The sequence below is a fragment of the Delphinus delphis genome, chromosome 13 (assembly GCF_949987515.2).
Source record: "Delphinus delphis chromosome 13, mDelDel1.2, whole genome shotgun sequence".
Taxonomy (NCBI): domain Eukaryota; kingdom Metazoa; phylum Chordata; class Mammalia; order Artiodactyla; family Delphinidae; genus Delphinus; species Delphinus delphis.
This window is the reverse complement of record NC_082695.1, coordinates 46808817-46835662: the sequence shown is the minus strand read 5'-3', so window position 1 is coordinate 46835662 and position 26846 is coordinate 46808817. Positions and strand designations below refer to the sequence as shown.

The 26846-nt window shown below is 40.2% G+C and overlaps 1 protein-coding gene across 1 annotated transcript in view; it reads right to left on the bottom strand.

The window, feature by feature from the left end:
- Positions 1-26620, bottom strand: part of RNF138 (ring finger protein 138) — a 42894-nt gene extending 16274 nt beyond the window's left edge. The window contains exons 1-3 of the mRNA XM_060028855.1: positions 26436-26620; positions 7089-7254; positions 5229-5344 (exon numbers count right to left, since the gene is read on the bottom strand). Of these exons, the coding sequence (XP_059884838.1) occupies positions 5229-5344; positions 7089-7254; positions 26436-26545 (392 nt within the window). The 5' untranslated portion in view covers positions 26546-26620. The remainder of the gene's footprint in view (positions 1-5228; positions 5345-7088; positions 7255-26435) is intronic.
- Positions 26621-26846: the final 226 nt, after the last annotated feature.

The following is a 26846-nucleotide window of genomic DNA, read 5'->3' as shown; positions in this document are numbered from 1 at the left end:
GATGAGTCTGGCTAATGGCTTATCAATTTTGTTTATCTTCTCAAAGAACCAGCTTTTAGTTTTATTGATCTTTGCTACTGTTTTGTTTCTATTTCATTCATTTCTGATCTGATCTTTATGATTTCTTTCCTTCTGCTAACTTTGGGTTTGCTTTGTTCTTCTTTCTCTAGTTCCTTTAGGTGTAAGGTTAGATTATTTATTTGAGATTTTTCTTGTTTCTTGAGGTAGGCTTGTATAGCTATAAACTACCCTCTTAGAACTGCTTTTGCTGCATCCCATAGGTTTTGGATCATCGTCTTTTCACTGTCATTTGTCTCTAGGTATTTTTTGATTTCCTCTTTCATTTCTTTAGTGATCACTTGGTTATTTAGTAACGTATTGTTTAGCCTCCATGTGTTTGTGTTTTTTACGTTTTTTCCCTGTAATTGATTTCTAATCTCATGGCGTTGTTGTCGGAAAAGATGCTTGATATGATTTCAATCTTCTTAAATTTACTGAGGCTTGATTTGTGACCCAAGATGTGATCTATCCTGCAGAATGTTCTGTGAGCACTTGAGAAGTGTAATCTGCTATTTTTGTATGGAATGTCCTATAAATATCAATTAAATCTATCTGGTCAATTGTGTCCTTTAAAGCTTGTGTTTCCTTATTAATTTTCTGTTTGGATGATCTGTCCATTGGTGTAAGTGAGGTGTTAAAGTCCCCCACTATTATTGTCTTACTGTCGATTTCCTCTTTTAGAGCTGTTAGCAGTTCCCTTATGTATCGAGGTGCTCCTATGTTGGGTGCATATATAATTGTTATACCTTCTTCTTGGATTGATCCCTTGATCATTATGTAGTGTCCTTCCTTCTCTCTTGTAACATTCTTTATTTTAAAGTCTATTTTATCTGATATGAGTATTGCTACTCCAGCTTTCTTTTGATTTCCCTTTGCATGGAATATCTTTTTCCATCCCCTCACTCTCAGTCTGTATGTGTCCCTAGGTCTGAAGTGGGTCTCTTGAAGACAGCATATATATGGGTCTTGTTTTTGTATCCATTCAGCAAGCCTGTGTCTTTTGGTTGGAGCATTTAATCCATTCACGTTTAAGGTAATTATTGATATGTATGTTCCTATTATCATTTTTCTTAATTGCTTTGGGTTTGTTTTTGTAGGTCCTTTTCTTCTCTTGTGTTTCCCACTTACAGAAGTTCCTTTAGCATTTGTTGTAGAGCTGGTTTGGTGGTGCTGAATTCTCTTAGCTTTTGCTTGTCTTAGAGCTTTTGATTTCTCCATCGAATCCGAATGAGATCCTTGCTGGGTAGAGTACTCTTGGTTGTAGGTTCTTCCCTTTCATCACTTTAAGTATATCATGCCACTCCCTTCTGGCTTGTACAGTTTCTGCTGAGAAATCAGCTGTTAACCTTATAGGAGTTCCCTTGTACGTTACTTGTCATTTTTCCCTTACTGCTTTCAATAATTTTTCTTTGTCTTTAATTTTTGCCAATTTGATTACTATGTGTCTTGGCATGTTTCTTCTTGGGTTTATCCTGTATAGGACTCTGCGATTCCTGGTCTTGGGTGGCTATTTCCTTTCCCATGTTAGGGAAGTTTTTGACTATAATCTCTTCAAACATTTTCTCAGGTCCTTTCTCTCTCTCTTCTCCCTCTGGGACCCCTATAATGCGAATGTTGTTGTGTATAATGTTGTCCCAGAGGTCTCTTAGGATGTCTTCATTTCTTTTCATTCTTTTTTCTTTATTCTGTTCTGCAGCAGTGAATTCCACCATTCTGTCTTCCAGGTCACTTACCTGTTCTTTTGCCTCAGTTATTCTGCTGTTGATTCCTTCTAGTGTATTTTTCATTTCAGTTATTGTACTGTTCATCTCTGTTTGTTCTTTAATTCTTCTAGATCTTTGTTAAACATTTCTTTCATCTTCTCGATCTTTGCCTCCATTGTTTATCCGAGGTCCTGGATCATCTTCACTCTCATTATTCTGAATTCTTTTTCTGGAAGGTTGCCTATCTCCATTTAGTTGTTTTTCTGGGGTTTTATCTTGTTCCTTCATTGGTACATAGCCCTCTGCCTTTTCATCTTGTCTATCTTTCTGTGAATGTCTACGATATCATAGACACTATTAATAACATAGTGGATGTTTTCCTCTTTGTACTACTTGGAAGCTGTGAAGCACAGTGTACAGAGTATTACAATATGTTCAGCTAATAACTGAAATCCTATGTGCTGGGTATATTTTTTGCCCCTCTAGATCTTCTCTCCTCCATTTTTCACCATGCTCTTTGTACTGAGAAACTAACCTGCATTAACAGGTTCCCTTCTCTGCTTCCCAAATGGGTTCAGCCCAGCAGGAGATTTGGAGGAAGAACAAGAGGAAGGTTAGGATACCTATTTTCCAGACTCCTTCCCAGCAAAACTGCCTTGACTGGTTGCATCCCTCTCCAACTGCCCTCTCCACATAGCTTTCTTTCTCCAATTCTGGTGTCTACTTTCTCCCCTCCCCTGCTTTCAGTAGACCCAGAGTACATGACTATTCCTTGTGACTTCCTATACTGGCAGTCCAGCGGTTAGGACTCTGTGCTTTCACTGCCGAGGGCACGGGGTCAGTCCCTGGTCAGGCAACTAAGATTCCGCAAGATGCGCTGCACAGCAGGAAAAAAAAAACAAAACAAAACCAACAAAGCAAACAAAACAAAAAACAAAGCAAAAAACAAAACAAAGCAAACAAAAACCCCCAAACATTCACCAAGTAAGGTGCTATTCAATATGTTTTACTTCTATTAACCTACTTATTGACTCCCACCAATGAGGTGTTTAATAGTATCACCACTACCTTTTTAAACAGATGAGAAAACTGAGGTACAGTTTCTTGCCAAAGTCATACAATTAGTAAATGACAGAGCCTCGTACCCAGCAGTCTGGCTCCAAGTCTTCATGTTTAATGACTAAGTTATATTGCTTCTCAAGGATGGCCAGGATACAGTGGGAATAATTCAACATGGCTAAGGCATATTATGCAATATGGGTAGCCAAGAAAGACAAAGGCTAAACGGAAAGGTAAGTGCCAGATCAGAAAGGGCTTTAGAATAGGGATTTTGTCTTATTAAGCTAGTTGTTGAATTAGATCATGGAACCCCTTGAGAATCTTGACATTCTCTCTCCAGAAAAATGCACATAGTACACACAAAAAATTGGCAGTTTAAGCAGTTCACAGAGCCCTTACTGGCCCGTGGAACCCAGGAGAAACACAGCTATGGGGCCACAGGAAGTCACTGACAAGGTACAGAAGCGTAGGTACAAGGACAAGGAGAAAGAGGTCAGAGTTGCACTTCTGAAATATCACTTTGGCAATCGTATACAGGACAGATTAAAGGAGGACCACCAACTAAAAGAATACTACAACAGTTCAAGTGAGAGATGATGGGGACTTGAGCTACGGAAGTGACAATAGGGGCAGAAGAAAAGCACAGATAAGAATACTGCTATTAGAAATCAATAGTACCTATGAGCAATTAGATCTGGGGGGTAAGAGGGAAGAAGGCATGTCTCATGAGAAGAAAACTGAGTCATTTAACAAGCAGTGACTGTGCACATCATATATACTAGGAACTTTGCTAAGAACTAGAGACACATTGTTGAACAAGACAAACACCATCCCTGCACTTAAGAATAATCTACTGGGTTAATAACAAATTGTTGAGTAATTTCAATACAGCAGAAGTACAGAAATAAAAAAACCAAAAAGGATGAACCGAAGGGGATTTTTTTAAAAATCACAAAATAAGAGTGACCAATTTCATCCAAAGACACTGAGTCAAGTAAAACGAGAACCTAAAAGAGCAGGAAATAAGAAAATTACTAAAGACCTTTACCTGAACAGTTTCAACTAAGGAGTTGAAAAGAAGCCTTACTACAGTATAAGTGCTTCTAAGAGTGGTTAAATTACTGAAAATTAGCAACATGTGAAATGAAATGCTACTAAAATAAAATCTTAAAGACTCTGCTTAAGATATCGCCTCCTGGGAGCCCTTCTATAATGCTGCCAATACTGCCTTTCTTTACAGAATGGTGTGTGCTTGCTACTGAGTTTTTAAAAATTAAGCACTTCATTGTTTAGAGATACATGCGTGGGTGGTAATACTATAAAGAAAAGCAAAAGAATGAACAATCCAAAAAAGAGGATAGTGGTTACCTCTGGGAGTATGGGGTTCAAATTGGCATGGGCTCACAAGGAGATTCTAAGGTCCTGAAAGGAGCTTCCCTGGTGGCACAGTAGTTGAGAATCCGCCTGACGATGCAGGGGACATGGGTTCGATCCCTGGTCTGGGAAGATTCCATAGGCCGCAGAGCAACTAAGTCCGTGCACCACAACTACTGAGCCTGTGCTCTAGAGCCTGTGAGCCACAACTACTGAGCCCGCGTGCCGCAACTACTGAAGCCCACGTGCCTAGAGCCCGTGCTCCACAATGAAAGGAGCCAGCACAATGAGAAGCCTACGCACTGCAACAAAGAGCAGCCCCCACTCACAGCAACTAGAGAAAGCCCGCGTGCAGCAACGAACACAGCCAAAAATAAATAAATAAATAAAATAAACTTATTTTTAAAAAAATAAGGTCCTGAAAAATGTTATAATTTTTAACCCGGCTTAGGTATTTGTTTTGTCACTATTTTTTAAACCACACATGTGCATTCTGGCCATTCTTATTCATAAAATACATTTCATAAAAATGTTTAATGTTCATAAACCTGAGACAATAAGATACAAATCAAGCCAAAACCTAGCTTTAAAAGAATTGAGACTAAAATAGAACTACAAATTTAATCGTACCAAATCTCACTTTTACATGACATTTTATCAAAATAAAAATTTCAAACAATTCTATTCTTAGAGAGTAAAAGGATTCTAGTTTGCAAGTACATTACTGAAAGGGATTTTCTCTAGCTTTCAAGTAATTTCAGTTGCAAAAGAAAACATTCAATTCACAGATCTACTTTTTATTCAGACATGTAAAGTTTCTTAGAATGATTTTTACATAACATAAGCTTAAGTCTAGCATAAAGTCAATCTCCCAGATGTCATTTTACATGCATCAAACAAACTTATGAGGACAAAGGCAATTTACTTTAAAAACACAAACACCCACACATACACAAAAACACTTTATACAGTCTCTGCAAAGTTTCCATTTTAACTATAAAAATAAAAACTATAAGAATAAATATTGCTTACCTGTTCCCTACTGAATCTTGAGAGATCTGAAAGTTGGGAATGACAGAAGAAACACCATATTCATCTTGGTACTTCTTACAAGATTTGTAATGATGTCTCATGCGATAGAATTTAATCTGTAAATTATTGATTAAATGTAATGTGACTTTCAAAAGAACAAATATAACATGATTCCATTTATATGAGGTAGAACAGAATTCAGAGATACAGTAGAATACAGGTTACTAGAGGGGTCGGGGTGGGGGTGGGGGAACGGCAAGTTACAATTTAACAGGTACAGAGTTTCTGTTTGGGATGATCAAAAAATTCTGGAAATAGATAGTGGTGATTGCTGTACAATGTTATGAATGTACTTAATACCACTGTATTGTACACTTAAAAATGGTACGTTTTCTACCTTACCATTCATGATACTGCACTCTAATTGTTCATTTGATGCTTCATACAGATTGTGTGTATGTATATACATATCATTTTCTTACCAAATGGACACATATTGTATAAAAAAAGTTTACCACAATCTTTCACTTATAAAAAAAATAAAATAAAACTAAAAAAAAGGTACGTTTTACGTTATATATTTTACCATAATAAAACATTTAAAAAATGTTTAATGTAATATGACTTTTAATATAAAAAGGAACTCATAAGACTTGAGATATTGCCAACAAGAAGGAAAAAAACAAGGCAGAAATAGATAACAAAATATTCCATTTAAACAAGAGGTCTTTGGTTTTTTTTTTAAGTAAATGATTTAATTCTTAAGTAGGAGCTGAAAATAAGCAGTAAGTTTCTCTCCATTAGATTCAGAGACAATGGAGATGAGTCCAACTGTCTGTAAACTCACCATAAAAATTAACAAATAATTTTACACCTGAAAAAAAAATACCACTAATAGACAAAAAATAATATTAAAAGTATTAAGAGGTTGCCTCATAGCACTGGGCATCTTTTTATTTCTTTAACTACTGCAACCTGGCAGAGGTAGAAAGTGCTTTAGAAAACTAAGTTCCCAAGTTAACACTTGGAACATTTTTCAGTTTCTCTCTGAGGAGCAGAGCCAGAAATCTCTCAAGTGTATTTTCCAGCTTCACTTCATTGCCCTGTCAGTTAACACCTCCCTCAAAGACATGGAAAAGCAGGTATGTCTTGTGTGAATGCATGAAACAGCAACTGGTTTTTTTGCTCACTGACTTTATTAGCTGTTTGAAAAAGTGGTTGTGATAAATCCATAATAAACGAATATACTCAAAGCCTAACCACCTCTCACCATTTCAATCCCTCTCCAAACGGTAGAATAAAATCCAGACTGGAGAATTAATGCCAGTTATTTGCCAATACCTGATTTTTTACACCTGTTCCTTAAAAGGCAAAGTCTTCTGCCAAGTATTTTGTGATTTCTTAGATAAATACATAAACATCCAAGTACAGTGGGCAGCTAGAGAGTTCCCCCTTGACTACATAAATCCATTTGGCCCATTTCTACCTGCAAAATTGCAATAATGATACTACCACCAGAAAAACTATTCAAGGGCTGAATCTGTTCCGGAATGGGGCTTCAATGAGTTAAATGCCAGTCTGTTCATTCAGTTCATTTAGCAGGTAATCAACGAGTGTTTATTTTGAAAAAAATGCCACGCTAAAAATTACGGCAAATTCAGAGACTGTATCTATCTTTCGGTCTCTGTTCTCAGTAAGTTTATAATCTAGTAAGATCTACAGCCACAGCTTTTCTGGCCTTTTCTACCCAATTCTCAACCTAAATAATTTCTCTTCAAAACAGTACCCACCAAGACAAGTCAAACAGAAATTTCAGAGTAGAAACTTGACTTTCAAAGAACTATGTCACATTTACTCTACCTGTTTTGCACAGCATCTGCAGCTACCAGAAAACCTCCTCATGATATTTTCAAGGTCTAAGGCCCGTTCAGGACATGCTCTTTCCCTTCTAGTCACATTTCCACGACACAGGGGACAATGTATTCCGCTTTCTCTCATTGCAGTCAGGAAACATTTTCTACAGAAACTAAACCAAACATTTGTGACAGGTTAACTACAGAAAAAAGTACTCTTTTCATTTCAATAATTAAACACAGCAGTTATGGGTATGTAATCATGCTAGGCTATTTGTATGTACATAAATCTAGAATTTTTTAAAACTGTATATGAATTTCTCAGTGTAAGACTAATGTCTGGACTAGATGGGAATACTAAAGAAACTACTTTTAACATAATACAGGAAAAATAAATATTATATAACATTATCAGGGGAAGCATGGTACAAAGGAAAACTGCATCTTATCCTGTGTTGTTTAGCAGCTGTGTGATTTTCAGGCAACACACTTAACCACAATGGATCTCCATTTCCTCCCCTTACAAAATGAGAGAATGGACCACACATCAGCTTTGTCTCAAACTGATGTACTTCAAGATGTTGTTCTACAAGATATGAATAGGTCTCCTACAGAAACTGATTTCCAAAATTCAAGGATTATTCAAAGTTATTAAGGTTTCTCTGCTAAGGAAACCAAGTGTTGCCCAAACTTCTGTGGTCAGGATGTATGAAAATTCCCACAACAGTGTGCAATGGAATATAATTTGAGAAATACTTAAGAATCCTGGGCTTCCCTGGTGGCGCAGTGGTTGAGAGTCTGCCTGTCGATGCAGGGGACACGGGTTCGTGCCCCGGTCTGGGAAGATGCCGCGGAGCAGCTGGGCCCATGAGCCATGGCTGCTGAGCCTGCGCATCCGGAGCCTGTGCTCCGCAACGGGAGAGGCCACAACATTGAGAGGCCCGTGTACCGCAAAAAAAAAAAAAAAAAAAAAAAAAATCACAGCCATCTGTACCTGGGCTCTAGAATAATTATACATTTAATTCAACCCCCTATAAATACAAATATACTAATCTTCCACATCTATACTAACAAAAAAGTTGCGAGGTAATAGTGTGATAACAGATCACACTGAGTTTACTAACCAGGCGCTGAGCAAGTCACTCTTCTTGAAAATCAGTTTCCTCACACATACAATAAGCATCTACACTTGATAGGGTTGTTCACAGGATTAAGATAGGTAATGTAATAAAACGCTCAAGACAGTTATTTTTGAGTCAGCAAAGTGCTTGATAAATAGTAGCTAATATCACTAAGGTAGCATTAGAAGTGATCACCAATACTTTAAAACATGGAAAATATTCATCATAACCAGGAGTCAAAGAAATGCAAAGTAAACAAGACAAAAATACATTTTTCAGTTGTCAAAACACTAGTTTAAAAAAATTATAATATCCAGTGTTAAAGGAGACATAAAGAAATGAGTGCTCTACATTTTTTTTTTTTTAATTTATTTATTTTGGGCTGTGTTGGGTCTTCATTTCTGTGCGAGGGCCTTCTCCAGTTGCGGCAAGCAGGGGCCACTCTTTATCGCGGTGCGTGGGCCTCTCACTATAGCAGCCTCTCTTGTTGCGGAGCACAGGCTCCAGACGCACAGGCTCAGTAGTTGTGGCCCACAGGCCCAGCCGCTCTGCGGCATGTGGGATCCTCCCAGACCAGGGCTCGAACCCACGTCCCCTGCATTAGCAGGCAGACTCTCAACCACTGCACCACCAGAGAAGCCCCGTGCTCTACATTTCTGAATAGCAATTTGTCAATACTTAACAAAATCCTTAGTGAGGGTGTCCCAAAACTCTGAATGCCATTTTGAGCTTTAATAACTTCACAAGTATAAATACCACAAAGTTACAAAGACCATCATTTTTAAGTTTAATTGTTTAGATTAAAAACTGAAATTCTGTTTATATGTTTTGTAAATTTGGTGTAATACATTTTTAATTTAAATTCTTTGTTTCACTCAGTATTTGCATTCTTTAATCAGGGGGACTGTAAAAAGGAAAAAAAGAAGAAAGGAGAGTCAAACAAAAAACCCCACAAGACTAACTGGAACAATAGTCTAGATCATGATACGGTCTACATTAAGGCAGGAGTAGGAAGGAGGGACAGAGGGTCTCTATTTTAGAGACATAGTTCTCAATGTCTATGACTGTGTATGAAGGGGGCATCCTAGGTTAAAAAATAAAATATAATTTTTTGACAATTACTTGTGAGAGAATGAGAAAGAAAAGCATTTCTAATTTAGAAGACTGAGTAAAAGGTGACTGTGTTAACCAAACTGAAAAATACTAGAAGAGTTGGTTTAACAGAAAAACGCAAGTTTAAAGTACCTACAGGGCTTCCCTTCTGGCGCAGTGGTTAAGAACCTGCCTGCCGATGCAGGGGACACAGGTTCAAGCCCTGGTCTGGGAGGATCCCACATGCCGAGGAGCAGCTAGGCACATGTGCCACAACTACTGAAGCCTGTGCGCCTGGAGCCTGTGCTCCGCAACGGGAGAAGCCTGCGCACCACAACAAGGACTGGCCCCCGCTCGCCACAACTAGGGAAAGCCCAAGCGCAGCAACAATGACCCAACACAGCCATCAATCAATCAATCAATAAATAAATGTATTAAAAAAATAAAGTACCTACAAAAAGCTCAATGCGTGTTATCCAGCAAACAAGTGGAAAATTGGATCTGAAAATTGGGGGGAAGAATATGGAGAGCAGATAAGGTAAGAAGAACACTAAAGAAACAATCTAGAGAGATATAAACATTAAAGGAAGGTTCAAAGAAACAGAAGAACCAAGAGTAAATAATGTTATAGAAGCCAAGTCTAATAAATTACCAAAGAGAAAACAGTAATTAAAGAGCTAAAGGTAAAACTATCACCAAACTATTAAGCTAAACCTTCCTCTTTAAATAAAAATTGAAACTGTCAACAAAGTTCACACCAACAAAATTCATTACACAGAGATAACCATGCATAAAATTGATGGAGCTTGAGTGAACGAAATGAAGCAGGTTAGTAACTATTAGCAGGTAAATTAGTGAATATGCTGGCTAATTTAACAATTACAAGTAAAATATAAACACAGAATATTAAAAGATTTTTTGAAACCTGGGTGTACAAACATAAGCTGTATTTAGGGGGAGTGGATAAAATAAACCAAAATTTCAAAGCCCACTTATTCAATACCTGAAATAGTATATAACACTACATACCCACCAGAATGACCAAAATGAAAAAGGTGGAAAATACCAAGTGTTGAGGAGGATGTGAAACCAACCTAAACTTGCACTCAATGCTATAAAAGTGTAAACTGATACAACCATTTTGAAAATTAATACAACCATTTGGCAGTATCTAATATAGCCAAGTAATTCCACTCCAAAGTATATACCCAACTGACTTGCATATCTCATCAGAAGAAATTTCCTAGAAAGTTCATTGCCACACTATTTGTAATAGCCAAAAGCTGAAAACCATACAAATGTCCATCAACAGAAAAATGCATAAACAATGACAGCATATCCACAAAATTAAAACTATAGTATACCGTAATAAGAATGAATTTGGATGTATGTTAAGCTTTGGAAGCCAAACGCAAAAGACTACAAGCTGCATGATTCTTTTTTTTTTTTTACATCTTTATTGGAGTATAATTGCCCTATAATGGTGTATGATTCTATTTTTATAAAGATCAAAGAGCAGGTAAAACTATATTGTTAAAAGTCAAAATAGTGGTGTCCTGGAAGAAGTGGGATACACTCCTTGGAGAATTGAGGAGTTCCTGAAATGCTGGTAATGGAGTTCTGGAGTTCTATTGCTTGGTATGGGTGTTGAACACATAAGGTGTGCTCAGTTTGAAAAAAATTCACTGAGCTGACTTTTATGATGGGGCACTTTTCTGTTAGGAATACTACACTTAATTTTTTTCAATTAGGAGTAAAAACAAGGGTAAATATGTTTAAACTGTTATAAAAATAGCTAAATTAATCTTCTAACTGGGCTTAAAAACAAACCAAAAAAAAAAAATCGCTAGAAAATTTCCAGAGCTAAAAAAATACGTCTGCAAAATAAGAGACAACCAAATGACCAGTACAATGAATTTCTGAAAGATTTTCATCCGGATCACTAGAAAATCTTAAATAATTATTTTTTCAACTTCTAATAGCTTCCAGAGAGGGAATAAAAAACAGATCACGTACTAAGGAAAGAGAATCAGATTAGCTTCAATCTCATCAGCAATAACAAACAGATGACAAAACAATAGAAGGATGTGTTCAAAGTTCTGAGGGAAAGTGACTTATAACCTAGAATTTCATCTTCTGGCTACTGAACTATTTGCTTTTTGAACCCTAGGCATTTCTGATAATGCAATAAATAAAATACCGAGAAACGACACATTCTGCAAAACTGCACACTAAAACTTACAGGGCTTGTGGGGAAAAAATGGTTGGGGTAGACTAACTGCCCGGAGAACACTGTCATCAGAGAACTAACAAAAACCCAAACAGGGCTTCCCTGGTGGCGCAGTGGTTGAGAGTACGCCTGCTGATGCAGGGGTCACGGGTTCGTGCCCCAGTCCGGGAATATCCCACATGCCACAGAGCAGCTAGGCCCGTGATAGCCGCTGAGCCTGCGCGTCCTGAGCCTGTGGTCCACAGCGGGAGAGGCCACGACAGTAAGAGGCCCGCGTATCACAAAAAAACAAAAAAAAACAAAAAAAAACGCAAACAACCCTAATAAAAATACTAACACATTTTAAAAGACATTTACGTTCTTAATAAACATTTTACTCTAAAGCTTAAAAAAAAGAGGTGAGGGGTTAGAAAGGAGTGATTAAAGCTGATAAATTCCAGAGAGATCTCATGGCCAAACCGAACCAAGAAAAAAATGTAGGTTGTGTGTTTCGTACAGTAGTGTACAATTCTGTGGCTTGCTATATTCAACTGAGTTTTAGTGTACTTCTCTTCAGCTAATGTAACCATTTGCTAATGGCTCAAAACATCAATGTGCAGGGGAAAAAAATACATATAAACCAATCCGTTCTGATATAATCTTGTATAACAACAGAATGTTATCACTGTTGAGTCTGTTATCACTTGTCTCTAACCTTGTTTGTGGTCTTTTGATATGGAAAATTTTTAATTTTTAATATAGTCTAAATTCATCACCTTTTCCTAAAATTACGGTTTGTGCTCATAGTCTTAAGCCTTCCCCTTCTCAAGATCAGGGATATTTCCCTACATTGCCTTCTAAGAAGTTTAAGTTTTGCTCATCACATTTAAGTTTTTAATTCACCTAAAAATACCTCTATGTACAGTAAACAATAGAGATTTCATATGCAAAGCCATTATCCAAATACCATTCTACTGAATAAGCCATCTTTTCCCCGATTTGCCATGTCATATCTATCAGAGTTCTAATACATGTATGGAATTATTTCTGGGCTCTCTAGTATATGTCCTACTGATCATTTATCTACTGCTGAATTAATACCATACCATTTTAATTACTATAACTTCATAATACTACGTCACGGTATCTAGCAGGGTTGGTTCTATCTCTATGTTCTACTTTTTCCAAATTTTCTCAGTTATTCATGGTCATTAACACATCATTATGACTTTTTAATCAGTTTTTCAAGTTCTACCAAAACAATGATGTTGAGACTTTATTGGAATTGCATTAGCTTTTTTAGAACCATCTGAGGGAGACCTGGCATCTTAATTTTATTGCATGGTTACATGTCATGTCTCTCCACCTATTCAGATTTCTTATGCTTTTCAGTAGTTTTTCAACTTTCCCTACAGAAGTCTTGACATTTTTACTAGATTATAATAGTCTAATTATTTATAAACTATTTATAGTTTTTGTTGCATTATAAATAGGATTCTTTCTATTAATTTTTTATCTGATTACTGTTGGTATAAAAAAATGTTACTGACTTTTGTCTGTTGTTCTTATATCCAGAAACCTCTCTGTACATTCTTAGTAGTTCTAATCATTTGTTAGTTAGTCGTTTCTCTTAGGTTTTAGATGTAGTTTTATCATCTACAAATTATGACAATTTTATCTCTTTTTCCATCTTTGTATACCTTATTTCTTCTTTTCTCACTGAATTGCCTAAAGCCTGAAATACAATGTTAAATGGTAGGGAGGATATAAATACCCTTGTCTAGTTCTTGACTAGAAAAGCACATAGGGTCTACTATTCAGTACATTTACTATAGATTTTAGGGAAGCTACCCTTAATTAGAATAAAAGTAAGCTCCATCCTATTCCTAATTTGCTATGACATTTTATAATGAAAGGCTGAACTCTATTAAATGCTTTTAGCATCTATTGAAATGATCATGTGCTTTCAACATCCAAATTCTCTTCCTATTTTAAAGGTGTTCTTCATTATGTGATTTTCAGTGAAAATCAGTTCCTCCTGAAAGGGCAAAAAACTGTGGGTCTGTCAATTCCTCCCAACAATTCTGTCAGTTTTCATCTAAAGTTACGTTGGTAGCTGCAAAAAAGTTCATGATTATTCCTTTTATCCACATGAAATGACTCTCTTTTTTGTAATGCTATCTGAATTAAATGGTCTGATATTAATATTTCTATACCAGCTTTCTTTTAGCTGACATAGAAATATAAAGACTCAGAAAAGCTCTCTGAAAGACTCAGTTCTGCTGTAAAGTGTCACACACATTCCTAGAAGTCACTGCACTAAGCAAAATCATCCAATAAAAACCACAGAGCTCATGGGAAAAACAGGGTTGGGGCACAACACTCAAATGTACACATCCAAAAGAATACTCTATATAGGTTACAGACACATTCACGTTTAAAAGTTTTAACTTAGCCTGAAAAAATACACACTACTCATTACAATAATTGTTAAAAAATATTTTAGCTTTATTTATGTTTTATATTCCCTAAGGGAAATACTTTAAGCAAATATGAATACAATTTATATGTATACTATGCTACCATTTCTGTTTAAAAAAAAAAAGGCAGAGGGGGCTTCCCTGGTGGCACAGTGGATGAGAGTCCGCCTGCCAATGCAGGGGACACAGGTTCGTGCCCCAGTCCAGGAAGATCCCACATGCCGCGGAGCAGCTAGGCCCGTGAGCCATGGCCGCTGAGCCTGCGCGTCCGGAGCTTGTGCTCCGCAACGGGAGAGGCCACAGCAGTGAGAGGCCCACGTACCGTAAAAAAAAAAAAAAAAAAAAAAAAAAAAAAAAATTAACTCAAAACAGATCATAGACTATAGTAAACTGGGTAATGGCCATCCAAAGATACATTCACTTCCTAATTCCCAGAACAAGTTAATATCACCTCATATTGTAACAGATCTGATTATTGTTAAAGATTTGGGGATGAGGAAATTAGCTGGAATTATCCAGGTGGGTCCTAAATGTCACCACAAGTGTCTTTATAAGAGAGGCAAAGGGAGATCTGACAAAAACACACAGGAGAAGCCATATTGAGATGGAGGCAAAGACTGGAGTGATGTGCCCCCAGCTCCTCGAGGCCCTGCCAACACCTTGATTTTGGTCCACTGAAATTGATTTCAAACTTCTAGCCTCTAGAACTGTGAAAAGATTAATTTATGTTGTTTTAAGCCACCAAGTTTGTGGTAGTTTGTTACAGTGGCCCTAGGAAACCAATATGCAGAGTTAAATGAGAAGCATTAAACTATAAAACTTTGAGAAAAAAATAGAAAATATTCACAATACAGAGCTACACAGAGTTCTTAGACTTAATGTTAAAAACACATTCCATAAAAGGAAAAACTGACAAAGTGGACTTCATAAAAATTCTTAAATGTTTGCTGGGCAAAAATGATTGTTAAGTAGATAAAAAGACAATCCAAAGACTGGAAAAAAGGGCTTCCCTGGTGGCGAAGTGGTTGGGAGTCCGCCTGCCGATGCAGGGGACACGGGTTCGTGCCCCGGTCCGGGAAGATCCCACATGCCACGGAGCGGCTGGGCCTGCACGTCCAGAGCCTGTGCTCCGCAACGGGAGAGGCCAGAACAGTGAGAGGCCCGCATACCGCAACAAAACAAAGACCCGGAAAAAAATATTTGTAAATCATATACCTAACAAAGGAGTAGTATCTAGAATACATAAAGAAGTCCCAGGGCTTCCGTGGTGGTGCAGTGGTTGAGAGTCCACCTGCCGATGCAGGGGACACAGGTTCGTGCCCTGGTCCGGGAGGATCCCACATGCCGCGGAGCAGCTGGGCCGGTGAGCCATGGCCGCTGAGCCTGCGCGTCCGGAGCCTGTGCTCCGCAATGGGAGAGGCCACAACAGTGAGAGGCCCGCATACCGCAAAAAAAATAAAATAAAATAAAAGAAGTCTCAAAGCTCAAAAGTTAGAAAGCAAATGATCCAATTAAAACATAGGCAAAAGACACTGAAGAGACATGATTTTAACCTAAGATATACCGGTAGTAAACATGCCCATGAAAAGATGTTCAACATCATTAGCCATTAGTAAAATACAAATTAAAATCATGAGGTATCACTACACAGATTGAAATGGCTTAAAATTTAAAACAATGACAGGGACTTCCCTGGTGGCGCGGTGGTTAAGAATCTGCCTGCCAATGCAGGGGACATGGGTTCGAGCCCTGGTCTGGGAAGATCCCATATGCTGTGGAGCAACTAGTGCCACAGCTACTGAGCCTGTGCTCTAGAGCCCGTGAGCCACAACTACTGAGCCCACACGTCACAATTACTGAAGCCCATGCGCCTAGAGCCCATGCTCCGCAACAAGAGAAGCCACCGCAATGATAACCCCATGCGCCCCAACGAACAGTAGCCCCCGCTCGCCGCAACTAGAGAAAGCCCACGCACAGCAATGAAAACCCAACGCAGCCAAAAATAAATTTATAAAAAAAATAATAAAAAATAAAACAATGACAACATGAAACACTGGCGAGGATGCAAAGAAACTGGATCACTCATACACTGCTGGTGGGAATATAAAATGGTACAGATACTGTGGAAAATAGCTTGGCATTTTCTTAAAAGACAAACCATGCAACCACCATATGACCCACTAATTGCATTCATTGCATTCTTGGGCATTTATCCTAGAGGAATGAAGGCTTACGTTCACACAAAAACCTGTACATGAATATTTATAGCAGCTCTATTTGTAATAGTCAAAAACTGGCTATTCCAGATCTCCTTCAGTGAATGAATGTTTAACCAAAATGTGGTACATCCATACCATGTATGGATGCATATTCACCAATAAAAGGAACTAATGAAAACACACAACAACCTGAATCTCCAGAGAATTATGCTGAGTGAAAAAAGAAATTCCAAAAAGTTACATATTGTTTGATGCCGTTTATATAACATTACTTAACATTCTTTTTTTGCTAACAGCTCTATTGAGATTTAAGTCACATACCATACCCCATTCACCCATTTAAAGTGTACATTTCAGTGGGTTTTTTACTGTTATTTATAGAATTGTGCAATATTTAAGATTCTTGAAATGTCAAAATTATGGAAATAGATAACATGGGACTTCCTCGGTGGTCCAGTGGTAACAAATCCGCCTTCCAATGCAGGGGACACAGGTTTGATCCCTGGTCGGGGAACTAAGATCCCACTTGTTGTGGGGCAACTAAGCCCATGCAACACAACTACTGAGCCCACGCACCCTCAACTAGAGAGCCCTCATGCCGCAAACTACAAAGTCCACACCCCACAAGTAGAGAGAGAAAACCCACACGCCTCAATGAGCGATCCTGCATGCCGCAACGAAGATCCTATGTGTTGCAGCAAAGACCCAACGCAGCCAAAAATAAAAAATAAAAAGTAAATAAAATTAAAATTAAAAAAAAAATAGAGAACATGTGAACATTAGTGCTTGCCAAGGGTTAAGGAGGCACAGGGTGGGATCAAGAGGAAAGTGGGTGTGGCTATAAATGAGCCATGTGAAGGATCTTTGTGGTGATGGAAACTTTCTTTATCTTTACTCTATTAAGAAGGAAGATATCCCGGTTTTATTTACAAAACATTACCATTAGGGGAAATTGGGCCAGGGTACACAATTTCTGTATTATTTTACAACTACATGTGAATCTACAGTGGTCTCAAAATAAACAGTTTAACTTATCCGTATATTATAATGCATATTCACTTAATAAATACATATTAAATACTTACTACATAACAGAACTAGGGACATATCAGGGGACAAAAGTGATGAAAATCCCTACCCTGATGGGACTTACAGAATTGTGTGCATGCAGGTACTTGTGGCAAGTTTGTGTATATATACTACTATATCCAAAAACATTTTAACAAGTCATATTATTCTGTGCTAAAAATAGTAAAAGTAATTAATGAAAGTGAAGAATCCCAAAGAATCATATTATTTTAAGAATTCAAATACACTAAAAAGATTTTTAAAAGAATGGAAAAGGAATGCCCTCTAAGAAATACTGAGGTCAACTAAATAAGACAGGCAAATTAATAAAGATTCAAAAGCATACATCATATATCTTAGTAGATTCCAGGTAAGTCCAAAAATGGACTTTTTTTAAAGACTCAAGAAACAGAAAAAATGGAATAGCATTATAACTTTAGATAAAGAGAATCAAGTATCTCAAATCTGAATGTATAAGAAAATGTAATAATATACCAAAAACAAAGCAACTGACAGGAAAATAATGTAAAATAAGTAATAAATTACAATAGATTATTATTAAATCATAGTCACAGAAATGATCACAAATGTACCTACACACTCTGAACAGTAAAATTATAAATTAGTATATAAAAATTTAATATGGAAAAATGCACATAGCCATATGTTGCTAGCAACTAAAGAAAATTTTAAAGCGACTTCTAGACACCATTATGAACTGCATTAAACTAACAAAATATTGCTTAAAAAAAATTGCTCAACATAGCGAGTATCCTGCTCGGGCTGCGCGCTGGGCCACGGCGCAAGCACTGGAAGATGGGGCCGCCCGCCCATCCGCCCCGTGCCCCGGGTCCCCGCCCGCCGGCCACCCCGGCGTCCCCCGCGAGGCCCCGGAGCCGAGGGCCAAGCGGCCGCGGATGGCAGCGTAGAAGGCGAGAGGTAGAGATGATCTTCAAAATGAAGTCTCTGGAAAATGTTCAGTTCTCTGCAGGAACTACAAAAATGGAAGGAAAGAACATTTTCAAAACGAAATTGTTGCCACCGCAATGAAGAGTAGCCCCCTCTCTCCGCAACTAGAGAAAGCCCGTGCACAGCAGCAAGCCCGTGCCCAGCAGCGAAGACCCAATGCAGCCAAAATAAATAAATAAAATAAAATAAATTTATTTTTTTAAAAAAAAGCTTTCTAAAAAAAAACGGAATTGTTGTGAAAGTGTGTTTACAACGAACTGATACTACTGACAGGGGTTTTTTTTTCTTTTTAGCTAATAAAACACTTTAACAAGATTGTATTTATGGTCAAAGGAAACTGGACTAACCATGCGGCCGAAGACTTTTCCCGCCATGACCTACTCTGGGAACAGCCCGCAGCGGCTGCAGGAGATCTGTGAGGGGCTTGAAGCAGCCGCCCAAGACCCCCGCCCCGGGGCCGCCAGCAGGGCCGAGCAGTGACGCCCCGCTGGACGCCAAGGCCCTGAGGGGCCAGGCAGCAGCAGCAGCAGCAGCAGACGAGGACAGACACGAAGTTCGGGCCTTACCAGAAAGCCCTGAGAGAAATCAGATACTCCTTGCTGCCCTTTGCTAATGAATTGGGCCCTTCAGCCGCCGCAGAAGTAAACCAACAAATGCTGCAGTAACTGGTGGACGTGGGCTGTGACCAGATGGGTGGACGCTCCCAGGAGGCTGCCCATCTGGGGTGCAAAGGAGACCAGCAGAGGTCCCTGCAGAGGGGTTTCTAGGCTACAAACCCAAGGCCCTTTCTGTGTCCCACTGCGCTGTTTTCCACCTCCTCTCCAAAACCATCTTGTTAGCTGCTTTCCTTTTCAGGCAAGATCCAGAGATTTCTCAGCTCTCCTGATATTGTGTCACATGCACTTTCTGTCCTGTCCCTGTGATGATGGGAAGGCTTTCCCATGTAGCCGTTTCCTTGGGGTTTATTTGGCTTATTCTGAGCTGTCATGGGGAAGAGACTGGCTTCCTTTGACCTGTGTTTGGTTTGTGCATTTTTTAACTCAGCTAAGGGTAAGGTTGGTTAACATGAGTTGGCTCTCTGCCTCTTTTTTCTCCTGTTTTAAAAGATAGCCATCTATGCTGTTAGAGGAGACGTAACTATATTAAGGGAATGAGAAAGACTAGAAAATAAAAAGCTTGAGAAATTTTAAAAAAATGCTGGCAAAGATGATGGAATACAGATATACTTTAATAGTCTTAATGGCACTGTGTAAATTAGCCCAATTTTGTGGAAAGCAACATGACATCTATACAAACAGCAGTAACTATTTATTGAGCACTTAGGCAGGGTTCCAGAAACTTTATATAATCTTGAATTCTTAAGAATAAATAAATGTTTTAAAAGTTCCTTTATTTTACAAACAAGGAAACTAAGACTTTCAAAATAAATAAACCTATATGAGACTGAAGGCAAGATGCTACTTCATTGAAAACAAGGCCCTGCACATTCCTTCTACCTCAGGGTCTTTGCCCAGAATGTTCCCTCACCCCAAAATACTCTATACACAAACACAGTCCTCCACAAATTAACACCTACACATCACAAATCTCAGCAACAATTTCACTTCCTCAAGAAAGGTCTTTATTACGTACCCATCCACCCACCAACCCACCTAGATCTGGTCCCCTTCTTATACTCTCTCTTTAAACCTATGAGTTTGTAACTGCACATGTATCTGAGTGTTTATTTGAATTAAAATGTGTCTCACCAATGCCAGTTCTGAAGGCAGGGATCATATCTAACCGTATACCACTGTAGGTATAACACAGAGCTGGGCACCTAGTAGGAATTCATTAATATTTGTTAAAGCAATGAATGCTAATTTACCTTAATCTAATCCAAAATTTTACTTAACCCAAGATATAATCCACAGTCCTCAAATCAAAACCATAAGCACCTTCCATGTACAAAACACTTCAACAGAGCTATAGTCATCCTTGTGTGACACAGCTGACAAATTCCCTTGTATTTACCCTCTGACCCAGCAATTCCACTTGAGAAAATTTATCTTACAGGAAAAACTCTCACATGTGAAATGGTATTCATACAAGTTTAATCAATGTGCCATTATTTGTAACAGCAAAAGATTGGAAACAACCTAAGTGTCCATAGATAAGAGATTGGATAAATAAATAAATAATTTAATAATTAAAAAAATAATCAAACATGGGGCTTCCCTGGTGGCGCAGTGGTTGAGAGTCCGCCTGCCGATTCAGGGGACAAAGGTTCGTGCCCCGGGTCCGGGGGGATCCCACATGCCGTGGAGTGGCTGGGCCTGTGAGCCATGGCCGCTGAGCCTGCGCGTCCGGAGCCTGTGCTCCGCAACGGGAGAGGCCACAACAGTGAGAGACCCGCGTACCGCAAAAACAACAACAACAACAACAAAAAAACAAACAATGGAACACTAGAACACTAAATATGTTCCATGGGGTCAGGAATTTTTGTCTGGCTTGTTGAACCCTAGAATCTACATTAGTATTGTTGGCACATAATGGACACTCAGTGTTGGCTTACTGAATGAATGAAAACTCTACAATCTCCCCCCCACCAAAAAAAAAGAGTAAGAAGGCCCTTTACGTACTGATATAGAATGACCTCCAATACAGTAACATGAAAATAGCAAGGTACAAAAGAATACATACAGTATGCTGTTCTCTGGAAGAATAGATAAGGTAACAGTGATTGTGAGAGACAATCATATTATTTCCTTTTGTACCTTTAAAGCTGTGAATTACAATATTCTCCATTCACAATAATACCTTCGATAATAAATATCTGGACCAAAAAACTTGAAACAGCCTCCTTTCTGTTTACAATAATAATCTAGCTTTTTGTGTTAGATGCTATAGTTATTAAACTAAACATAGTTTTATATTTTTATGGGTTTTGAAAACTATAAAACACATATATTATCATTCACAAACATTATCTCATTTGGCCCTTGCAACAACCCTGTGAAACAGGTTGTTTCTACCCCTGTTTTATGGAGAAGAAAACAGGCTGAAAGGAGTTAAATGACTTGACCAAGTGATACAGCTAGTAAGCTGTGGTCTCCCAACACAAACCCACCATTCATACATTTATTCAATACCAAATACATACAGTAGGCTCAGGTAAGTACAAGTAGACCTGGGTTGCTGCCTTTTAAGAGCTTACAGTCTAGTAGGAGTGTGCCTTCCAATGCAGGGGATGTGGGTTCGATCTCCCTGATCGGGGAACTAAGATCCCATATGCCGCAGGGCAATTAAGCCTGTGCGCTGCAACTACTAAGCCCGTGCCACAACTAGAGAGAAGCCCGCGTGTCGCAATGTAGAGCCCGTGTGCTGCAACGAAAGATCCCATGTGCCGCAGCTAAGACCCGATGCAGCCAAAAATAAATAGATAAATATTTTTAAAACTTGTTAAAAAGAGCTTCCAGTCTAACTGGTGAGAATGGCATCAGTCAAATCGTCTGATCCCAAAAATATTATGATTATGAACTGTGATAAGAAGTACAAAGAGGGATTTCCCTAGTGGCGCAGAGGTTAAGAATCCGCCTGCCAATGCAGGGGACATGGGTTCGAGCCCTGGTCCAGGAAGATCCCACATGCCTCGGAGCAACTAAGCCCATGAGCCACAACTACTGAGCCTGCACTCTAGAGCCCACGAGCCACAACTACTGAGCCTGTGTGCCACAACGATTGAAGCTCGCATGCCTAGAGTCTGTGCTTCACAACAAGAAAAGCCATCGCAATGAGAAGCCCGCGCACCGCAAGGAAGAGTAGCCCCCACTCACCACAACTAGAGAAAGCCCATGCACAGCAACGAAGACCCAACACAGCCAAAAATAAATAAATAAATTTATTTTTAAAAAAAGATGGCCTAGAGCAGCAATTATTATATCAGCAAGAAACCATATAAGCCTGGCTTTCAGATTTATAACAAGTACGTAGTAAAGAAGATATTTTGAAAATATGTATTTAGAGCATGACTGTCCAAACAGGATACCAATAAAGGTGTTCAAATTGTAAGAAATATTAAGTGAAAATTCAGGGACTGGATAATCCAAAGCAGGTCAATAAAGAATCATACAAATCTGTGCTTAATGAGAAGTGGAGGCTGATTTATATTAGCTCATTTTAAAAGATGCTTCCTGGGACTTCGCTGGTGGTCCAGTGGTTAAGACCCTGCGCTCCCAGTGCAGGGAACACAGGTTCCATCCCTGGTTGGGGAACTAAGATCCCGAACACTACCTGGCAGGGCCAAAAAACAAAATAAAAATAAAATAGGCCCCGAAGCAAACAGATTAGATTTCCATTTTTAACAATCTGGCAAGGCATCAACTTGTTATTATATGTAATTTTCATTGTGATAGAGCTTACTTCTAACTGTACAGAGTTATTTCTTTAACCATTCAAAATAGAGAAGGGAGGTTTGGTTCAAAGAGTCTTTGAAGATTACAAAGGGAAAAAAAACAAGAGATAAATACCTTACCACTATGCCAGTCTGTACCTTCTGAAACATACCTGCTCAACTTTCATATTCTTAATTCATCTTTACATGTTTTTCAAAACATCTGACCACTCTAAGGCATCTGACACTGCTGACTACCTTTCCTTAAAATTCTTCTCGGTTTCCCGTCACACTCTATCTTGGTTTTCTTCCTATTCTTGTCCATTCCTTCTCAGGCTGTTCTTTTCTCCACTCTACATTTAAATATATATTCTCCAGCACTTTGTTCTATCTAGATCTCTGTTATCTTTCAATTTATACTCCTCCTCCAGGGGCTACATCCATACTCACAGCTTTAGTTCCATGTATTCCAGATCTACGTACATACACTTAACTACTGGACATACAATCATCAAATCTTACACAATCTCCTTAAAATGTCAGGAATCTCTTCTCTCCATTCCCTCTATCATTACCTTGGTTCAGGTTCTAATCGTTTCTCTCTGACAGAGCAATGAATGACCTCTTCACTAGTCTCACCAGTACCAAGCTAGACAAGGCTAGTAATTAGTAAGCATTCTAAAATTTAAATGTGATCATGCTGCTCCCCTGCCAAAATTATTCAGTAGGTCTCTATGGCTTTCAGGAAGAAGTTCAAATTGGCTTACACAGTAAATTCCTGCCAATGTCGCTAAGCTCCATCTCTACCACACTCAATCTTTTGGCCAAACTTTGTAATCGGGATACAGTTTGTATCTTAACCCCTCCTCACCTCTGCATATGCTGTAAACCTAATCAGGGTATTCCCCAACAATCCCTGAATGCCAATTCTGACCTAAAGTATAACTTCATCCAGGAAATCTCTCCTAAACTCATAGGCTAATTTAGATACCTGCTCTCAAGGGTCACATAAATTCTCCTCCTCAATTTCTTCCATACCAATCACATTCATGTATAGGTCTTCTCCATTAGACTATTAACATTCTCCAGAGAAAGAGCACTTTGTTTTGTTTTGGCCTCACGACATGTGTGACCTTAGTTCCCCGACCAGGGATCGAACCAGTACGGAGTCTTAACCACTGGACAGCCAGGGAAGTCCCAGAGAAAGAGCACTTTGTATTCCCTGTAACTGACACACAGAAGGCATCCGACAGTTGCTGTTTGAAGGAATGAATGAGGATTAAATGAGAATTTATATTTTGGTAAAGTTATTCTAGTGATAATGAACTTGCTCCTTTTACTAGAATGGGCAAATCCTTCACTGCAGTTGAAATGGCACAGGGGCTGAAAGCTCTTATCACCTCATCTCTCACTATTCATGAACAAAAAATTAATTTTGTAGCTAAATATAAATTTGTTTAAAGGCACAGGTTTGTCCTCTGTGAAAAGGGAAAAGCAAATGACATTCTAAACTAGGTTATTTAAAACAGAATTCTATTTCCCCACCAAACTCCTCCCAATCAATACCCTGTTCCACCATTACCACCCTTTCCAAAGAAAACTTTTTCTCCCTCCACCTTAATTAACTGTTTAGCCAGAACCTTAGACCAACTGTGTGTTCATTTGAGAGGGGACAATGCTGGTAAAGGAGGGGATGGAGGAGGGTGAGTAGTAAGTGTCCAGTTCTCTTAACAAAACCTACTCCATATTTTCTTTTCACATCCCAGCCCAGGGAGGTGATTTAAGAAAAGTCCTCAACAATCATCTTCACTCTCTCTTCCACAGCCTTGACTGACGTCAAGCCAAAACTACAGTTTGATTTAATAAAATGTCTCACAAGGGAAGTGAACTAGAGCAAACTGCATGGAATTTTGAGGGGAACTAGAGATTACAATGAGTTCTATGAGGTCAATCACCTAACAGGTAATTGAAATGATTCTGTCCAGAAAAGACCTACTGCCTCACTGTGCCCTCCCTTCCCTCCCTTTCTTCCACCCACTGCCAGCCCAAGCACAGAAAAGACATCAAGTTATAATAAACACTAACAGATTAAAGACTAAAAGTATACACTGCTCCCTAAACATCTCAAGATATTTTTCTAACAATCTGCATTTGTTGCACCAAATGATAAAGGAATAAGACTGTCATTCATCTCCCGTAAGCGGCAAAAATATAACTGGCATAACTTCTATGGTGAAAAGTCACATACTCTTGGGCTCACACAACCACTATCATTAGGAATAAGGTAGACAACAGTGCAGGGAAGACTGGGGATCGGAGTGAAAAGAGTGGGTCTCAAGAAACAACTGTAAGGAAGTTTGTGATTAAGAGCCCCAAATTCGGGCTTCCCTGATGGCACAGTGGATGAGAGTCCGCCTGCCAATGCAGGGGACACGGGTTCGTGCCCCGGTCCGGGAAGATCCTACATGCCGCGGAGCGGCTGGGCCCGTGAGCCATGGCCGCTGAGCCTGCGCGTCCGGAGCCTGTGCTCCGCAACGGGAGAGGCCACAACCGTGAGAGGCCAGCGTACCGCAAAAAAAGCAACGGGAGAGGCCACGACAGTGAGAGGCCCGCGTACCGCAAAAAAAAAAAAAACGAACCCCAAATTCAACAATCCATTCTTTACAAAATTATAGAACCCCCCCCCAAAAAAAAGGTCGAAGGAGAAATCGATTTAGAAACTTGTTCGACTCTTTTCAGCTATTTGTAAGCACACAGAACTTTCAAGCCTGGATGTACTTTTTCAAATAGAGATTTCCAAGCCTCACCTGCCAGAAATTCTTTACAAGTTTGTAATGGAGCCTGGGAATTGGCATGTTTACTTAAAAAGCTCCCCAGGGACTCTGATCAGCAGCTAGGTGTGTCAGAAATGCTATACACCTTTACCAGAAGGGCTCCTTCTAACCCTTATGGACACCCTACGAGTCTATATTAATTATCAAAGTTCTTCCTAACAGCATCAGGCCACCTCACCGAATCCCTCTGTGTTCTCCATCACCCGTAGGATTACTGCCTTAATTTCAGTTCATTCCTCACAACAGCGGTCTATCTTTCTCATCTCCACCCTTGTAGTAATCAAGTAATAAGCAGAAGAGTAAAACAAAGGGAAACTATCACTTCAATACCCGGAAATCCTGTCAGTTCTAACATATGAGGGAAGCAAACCCATTCTAGGTCATTCCAACCTGCACTAAATTTTGAACGCATCGAAACACTTTCAAAGGTGGTCTGTGAAGCGGGTCTGAAAGGTTAAGTTAGAAGAGAGCTCCTCGATCTGGAAAGGATGGGCCAAGGTTCTGAAAGGAAAAGGGAGACCTGAAAGCGTGGCGGGTCGGGGAGCCGGGCGAGCGGGCCGTGCGGGCACCTCCGGCCGGTTCTGACACTCGACACCCCAGCCTTCACTCAGGTTGCTAGGAAACAAAAAGGCTCCACGTTCCCTGCAATTCCTCCCGGGCCTGCAGGAGAAGACAGGGGCCTCGGGGCCCGAGGACGCCACGGGGACAGGCCTTGGCACTGCCCCGGGCACTGCCCCGGGGGCGCGGCAACGAGGCAGCTCCGGGGCCCGGGAGCTCCGGCTGAGGGGCCAGGCGCAGGGAGCGGGCCGGGAGTTAAGGGGGAGGGCGGCCTGGCCTCCGACCGGCCGCAAACGGGCCCTCGGCGCCGAGCGGCGCCCGGGGAGGCCGTGGCGGGCTCGGCTCCCGCCAGGCCGCAGCCCAGGGTCCGGGGCGGGGTGAGGGGCCTAAACGACCACCCGGCTCCGCGCGGGGGAGGGGGCGTCTACTCACACGTGCTGACAAGCCGCGGTCCGTACGGGCGTTTTGAGCACCTCCTGACAGACGGGGCAGTAGAAATCATCTTCGGTGTAGGACGTGGCCGCGGAGAGCTCCTCGGCCATGTCGGGAGATGGGGGATCGAGGTTATGGCGGCGGCAGCGGCCCAGGTGGCGGCGTCTGCCCGGGGCCCGACTCACTGCGTGAACCAGGAGGGGGCGGGGAATCGCGTCAGGAAGCGGCTCGCGCCAGGAAGGAGGCGGGGCCCTGGAGGGGCGGGGCCCGGCGGAGCCGGGCCGGGCCGGGCCGGGTGGGGCGGGGCGGGGCGGGACGGGACGGGGCGGGGCGGGACAGAAAGCCGAGACGTTACGGCAGCACGCGCCGGGCGAGGGTAAATCCCCGGGCTGCTGCTCTTGCCGGGGCAGG